Consider the following 6,459-nt stretch of genomic DNA (forward strand, 5'->3'; position numbering starts at 1 on the left):
TAGTCTCTGTTTTGAGGTCTTTGTGAAGAATGAAGCAGAACAATGGTTCTTTAAACATTATGAAGTGAACTTGACTACTACACCTGACCGAATTGAAACAGCAGTTGTGCTGCTTTCAAGCTCCTCCACCATTATCACTAGTGTGTAGTGAAATCATGGCCGTGCATTTTGATAGCATCTAGAACACTCATCTGCATAGGCACTGGTGGGTGTGAAACCACAAGTCAGTTCTTACTCGCCATCATCTCTTTACAGTGCTAAGCCCAAAAGTGCTGGGCATTGCCATCGCGCGGTATGACTTCTGTGCCAGAGACATGCGAGAGTTGTCCTTGCTGAAGGGAGATGTGGTGAAGATTTACACGAAGATGAGTGCGAATGGCTGGTGGAGAGGAGAAGTCAATGGCAGGGTGAGTTGACCTTCTCGATGTGCTCGTGCGGGTGAATGAAGGGGACCCAGCAGTCATTGGCACACCCTGCGGGGACCTTCACCCCACAGAGCCAGGACTATGGAGCACGGTGGGGGTCCTCCCTGAAAACAGGCACTCAAGAAAAATATGTCGAAGAAATATGATCGTGGCATAAGTAAAGTTCACCTGGGAAAGTCTGATGGCTTCCTCTTTGGAAAAGAATTGAGGAACATTTCAGTTCTTTTTAGTCTATAAGCTTCAGAGTATAAATTTTATGGGGACTACAGAATATTTATAAGAGGCTGCTGATCTAAACTGGAAAGAACGGGCCCTAGCACCTCTGTCTTTGTATCCTGTTCTGCAGCAGAAACAGGAAGTGTTAAGTAGGAGAGCTCTTATTACACTTAATTTACATATTTGTTTGTGTGACCAGATTAGAACACTGTGTTGGCTTATTTTATTCCTCTGTCTCTATCACTCATGCTATCAGGCTTCTAGGGCAGTTAAATCAATCCTCCTACAGTGGCCATAAAACCTCAGCTTAATCGGGGTGTTATAAAAACGAAATGCTCTGTAGAACCCTCTGGAATGCCAGATGCAAAGTCATGTTGCAACGGTGGCTGCTTTTCTTTTTTAGGTGGGCTGGTTTCCATCCACGTACGTGGAAGAAGATGAATAAATCGCGCTCCAGCGTCACACCCGGCACCAGAAATCTCAGAGAAGGGATACGTAGAAGCCTGCACAGCATTGTGAATTGACTGAAGTGTTTAAAAAGCCACATTTCTGGCTATTCAACCTCCTCCCTCCTCTTCCCCTCCTAAGTCTTAATGCTGGGATTTCTAAAGATGCTGGTACTGACAGATTAATGGCTTGCCTCGAGCTGTGCAAGAAACAGCCTGCCAGTCTGTCATTGTCGGGGACCAGGGCAGAGCCCAAAGCTTCTTTTCCCAAAAGAGCCCTGCAAACATATTGGCTCATGTTGCTTTTTACTCCGTGTGGTCAGACACCATGAATGCCAGCTATTAGTAAATGTGGAACACATATTTACTTTCTTCTCACGTGCCATTTGCCAGAATTTTGGGTGGTACAAAGAAGCAGAAGTTTCATTTTGCTTTTCCCAGCATGAGGAAGAATTCGAGTTTTGCTATTTGGGCAGCTCACGGGAAAGGTCCAACACTACTCCTGTCTTCGATTGCCTCACAAGGTGACTCACTGCCTGGCAAACACTTTTACCCCCAGATGTGACTCGTGATAAACTAGAAGAGGCAAATGCTCAGGTTCGCTTCATAAGTGACGTATCCCAGAGGGGTTTTAATTATTCATTTGATGTTCTGATTATATTTGCAAACTTCTTTTTGAAAAAACGTACATAAAAGCAAGTGTCTTCATATTAAATTTTCACAACCTTCATGATTTCGTAGGGTTATTTTGGAAATGTGTGCTTGATTAAATAATCCGGGTTGGGTATGTTCTAGGTAGTTTCAAGTAACCTGGGTAAGGTGATGTTTACAGAAACAGATCAAGGGCTATAATTGAGAGTAATCATTTTATAGAGTGACATCTATGAACATAGGCCTTCCCACCTGCCCCATCCCCCCACCCCCCAGCCCCTGCCAAAAAAAAGAAAAAAAAAAAAAACCGGTACATACCTGCTGAATCTCACATTTTCCTGGACTATTTACAGTCGCACAAATAACTTCACTGAGGATCTTGTAAGGGAAACACAGCTGGGTCCTTTATGCATTTCTGGGACAGGAGGGTCACTAAGCCTTTCCTGGTCTTACTCACTGTGGGCTCCCGGCTTTCACTAAGTCTTTCCCATCTGCTGGCCCTTTTGGGATATGCGCTAACTGGTAGGAAGATCAGTTTTTCAGTGCATTTATTTGACCAAGCTTTTACTTTTTATGTGAGAAGTTTAAATGTGTTCTTCCTGGGATATACAGAGTCCTCAGTCAAGACAGTCAAGTTAAGACATTAACTTGGCCTTTTCCTGATGACATATTTTCTTCAGAGCAGAAGTCTCCTTCTGACACGATTCAGAGAGTGTTTCATGTTTGAAGACAACAAAGCCAAAACATTAGAAGCATTAACTATTAGAGCCAAACTAAGAACATTTGGTTCTGAAATTTTAGATCATCTCTGACATATGAGATAGGTGTGGCCTGCCCTCTCCCCGACCCACCTTAATTCTAGAACTCGCTGTTGAGTAGACACATACCCCTTCAGAGACCTTTGTGAGCTAGGACTTCTCAAAAGATAGATTCAGGACCTTTACCTCAGAATTATGTAAACTGTGATCACATTTTAGAAAAGTTATTATTTGCTAAAACCAGTTAAGTTTTTGTATATGTGTAAATGATCACAAAAGTGAATTTTATAAAATGTTCTGTATAGTCAAGTTGTACCCTCGAGGTGTTCTCTTGGAGTAGATTCTTTCCTATGAAGTCTTATCTGCAACTCTGTGTCTCGGGAATGTTTGGTCTGTTACTGCCAGCCACATGTTGTTGTGGAGAAAGTCGTGTCACACAAATTGAAATGCTCCTGTGTACAGTACTGTAGCATGTACTGTTTCCTTTATTGTTATTTTAGCCAATAGACCCCCCTCCCTTACAAGTGGTGTTTGGTCTTCTCGTTGCATTTCATGGACCTGGAGGCTTCCTAGCAGAGGACTTTAGGCCCTTTTTCATGACATTACCGATTACATCTTTGTCTATGTTTAATACTTTGTATTGGAAATTTTAAATGCTGCGGATTTATGTAGATTTCTAATACCAAAGATGGAAGTAAATGTTTTTTTCCATATGCTTTGTCTTGCCGGTGAGCAGCCGTTGTGTAATATGGTGAATTAGAGTGGTATTTCACTTTGTAATATTTTGTAAATATGTCGATACAATAAATAGTTACTACTTGCATTGAATTGGTTTCTTGAGAGTTGAAGAGCTTTCCATGAACAATTCCATAATTCAGCAATACGAACCTCATAATAAACATGGGAATAAAAGCCCTAATTCTGTTTAGATTTAGCTCGGGATTGCTGCCTCAGTTATGAACAGTGACCTATAAGATATGCTTGGTGGTCACATATAATATCCCCTGACCTGTTTGCTATGTGTAGCACACTGTTCTAAATGCTTTCTGTGTACTAACTTACAACAACGCCAGAAGGTAGAACCCAACATCATCGCCGTGTTTCAGATGAAGACACTGAGGCATCACGAGAGGTTTGCAACTTGGCCCAGATCACACAGCTGGTAAGTGTGGGGACTGGGGTTCTGACTTAGGCAGTCTGGCTTCAGAGCCTGAAGCACCACTACTACACTGTATAAAGCAAAAGAGAGATATGTTTTTAAGATCACATATCTAAGAAGAAGCTGTTGGATGCAAGATAGCAGTTTATAAACAATTGGAGATGAACACAATTCAGGAACATTTGCCTGTTCTTGCCTCATAGAAGAAAACCTCAACAGATATTTCCTAGAAAGACTGTGTCAGAGATTGAACTTTTTCTGTCTTGATTCAAATTTTTCACAGAAAATAATGAACTGCTAACGCAGAAAGATCCAGAGGCAAGTTTCCTTGGGCAGAGCAGGCCTGAGGATTGGCAGTAGGCTGGCTCAGAAAAGGGTGGGAGCCTGTTTCCTCTAAGGGTCAGGAAAGCCTCATTTCCCAGGAGTAGACAGTAGCTTGAGTCACCAGCACAACAGCACTCAGAAATACAAAATCCCCTATTTCCTTATGGTGTAGTGGGTTATCCAGCCCTACTCCCTTCACTTGAAGAGACTATGCCTTTAGTGTCTTTGTTTTATCCCTTCTCTTTGACATTTAACATTAATGTGACTTTTAGACCTTTGATCAAATCATCACCATCCTCACCACCACTGAGGACTCCCTCTTAATGTATCAGTTAACATGGGAATACATGCTTTATAACATTCCAGTGTATTTTGTCTTCCATCCAGGAACTGAAGTAAACCACGTAGATAATTAGTGTCCAGGACTATCTGACAGCAGAACAGAAGAGCGGTGAGAGCTTGGCCCCAGACAGCAGACCACACACGTGGGTCCGTATCCCGTCCAGGCCACGCAAGAGGCCTCAGCCAATCAGGATAACAATGGCATGTGTTTCAGAGAATGGTTGTGAAAGCATGTCTGACATAGTCTGAACCGTTTTTATCATCATTATCATCACTCTTGTCATACGGATTTGCTGACAAATTTGGGTGGTTGCCATATTAATCTTTGAATTCCTTTAGTGTAATTCAGCCTTATTTATTGGATTAAGGAGTAGAGCTCTGCAGACCTTAGTCTATCTAGGAAGCAAATTCAGCCATTTGATGTCACAGGAAGACTGGGAGTTTTAGCATCCATCGGATCTGGGTTCAAACCCCAGCTTTGCTATTGATTTTTCTGAAGTCAATTTTCTCTTCTATAATAAAGGGATAATTTTAAGTGTCTGAGGGGCTTGTAAGAAAGATAAACCATAACATGAAAAAGATGCCCAGAAAAGAGCTTGGTATATATGGTGGGTACTCAAGAAGTGACACCCTTCCCTTTATGAACTATAAAATACTCAGGGATCAAGTTATATACCTGCAGCTTTTATTTTGAATACTAGAGCTAATGCTTTGTTTCTTAGACATGGTTTAATTTTGAGCATTCAAATTACAGATGGAATAAAATGTGTATCTTCAGGAAGATTAATATGCAAACCCACAAACAATCTCAGAAGTTGAGTTTAACAGCGCCACATTATTTTCACTAGGAAAACGGAGTTTTCACCCAGCTCATAATCATTTAGACTCAATCCATTAGTCACCTCATTTTTCACTGAAAATAGTTTCATGGGATTGGATGGATTCTGATTAGGAACATTATGCCCTCACGTCTTGCAGACTTTGGAAGGTACCTTATTGCAAGTAATAGGCAAGTCCCAGAAAGAAGGTAAAAAAGGGATCCTATCTCTAGTTAGATGCCATCAGTTAGACAGGATTGGGGAAATAGTGATACAAGACATACAAAATTTAAAGTATTCTAGAGTCTGGCTCTGTCAGAAAGTTCTAGAGTTTCTAGGCACAATTCAACTTGGGTAACTCAGCTGTTGAGAGACCTCAGTGCAGAAATAGAACGTACACAAAATTTCCTCATGCCCTGTGTTTTAATAGACACCAGGGTCCGTGTTGAGTCCTGAGCTGGGGGAAGGTGAGCTCCAGAATAGCCAGCGTGTCCAACCCATCGACCACTTCCAGAGCCTTGTCCCCTTTCCCCCGGCCAAGTGAGTCTGGGCAAAGCACAGAAGATCATCTCTGAAAATGAAGAGGTTAACTGGTTGAATTCTGTTACTTCCATTTTAGCTCCACAGTTTTGTGAAATTCTGGGGTTTTTTCCCCTCATGGTTCAGAATAAATTCGAAGCCTTTATCAAAACGTGCAGGTTTTAAAATAGACCAGCACTAACCATGCAAGTCAAATCTGGTTGTCTTGACAAGTAACTGCATAATCATTTCGTGGCTGTAAGTGGCACGAGGGCGACTCCGTGGGTCTACCTTATTCACGCTGGTGTCAAGGGACGGTCTGTAGAGTGGATTCTCGTGTGGGGACTTGTGGGCATCAACTCAAGATTCTGTGGCCCAACTGCTAAGCGAGCATCGGACTTGGACTAACAGTGGAGTTTCATCTGCTGGTTTCCACCGAACCTCAGAAACCACAGCCACTCACAAGACCGTTGGAGATTGGCCAGTTTGTGGCTGGTGACATGACACCGCCTTTCTCTGAATTGCTTGCATCACCCCAGCCCCTCTGCCATAGCCGCGGTATGTTCGAGTTACTACTGTGGCGTGCCCACAGGGGGCAGACATACAAGTGGGCTACGTGTAATCTAGATTTGCCTCCTGCCACTAACACACAGTAAACAGAAACTTCCCCACATTTGTAGTCTGCAGCCCACAAGATCCTTTCACACTTCAGTGCATCAGACTTAGAGCAGTACCCGAAAGGCAGGTAGGTTGGTCTTGTTCTCTGTCCATTTTAGAGATGAGAAGACTGGGGCTTGCCAG

The 6,459-nt window shown here is 42.6% G+C and overlaps 1 protein-coding gene across 2 annotated transcripts in view; it reads left to right on the forward strand.

The window, feature by feature from the left end:
- VAV3 (vav guanine nucleotide exchange factor 3) overlaps nt 1-3,321 on the forward strand; it is a 363,312-nt gene extending 359,991 nt beyond the window's left edge. The window contains exons 26-27 of one of the 2 annotated variants that reach the window (XM_080800645.1): nt 256-407; nt 1,045-3,321. In XM_080800645.1, the coding sequence (XP_080656771.1) occupies nt 256-407; nt 1,045-1,086 (194 nt within the window). In that variant the 3' untranslated portion in view covers nt 1,087-3,321. The remainder of the gene's footprint in view (nt 1-255; nt 408-1,044) is intronic. The other variant, XM_080800646.1, reaches the window with a different exon arrangement.
- Nucleotides 3,322-6,459: the final 3,138 nt, after the last annotated feature.

Source organism: Martes martes, assembly GCF_963455335.1.
Source record: "Martes martes genome assembly, chromosome: 4".
Classification (NCBI taxonomy): Eukaryota; Metazoa; Chordata; class Mammalia; order Carnivora; family Mustelidae; genus Martes; species Martes martes.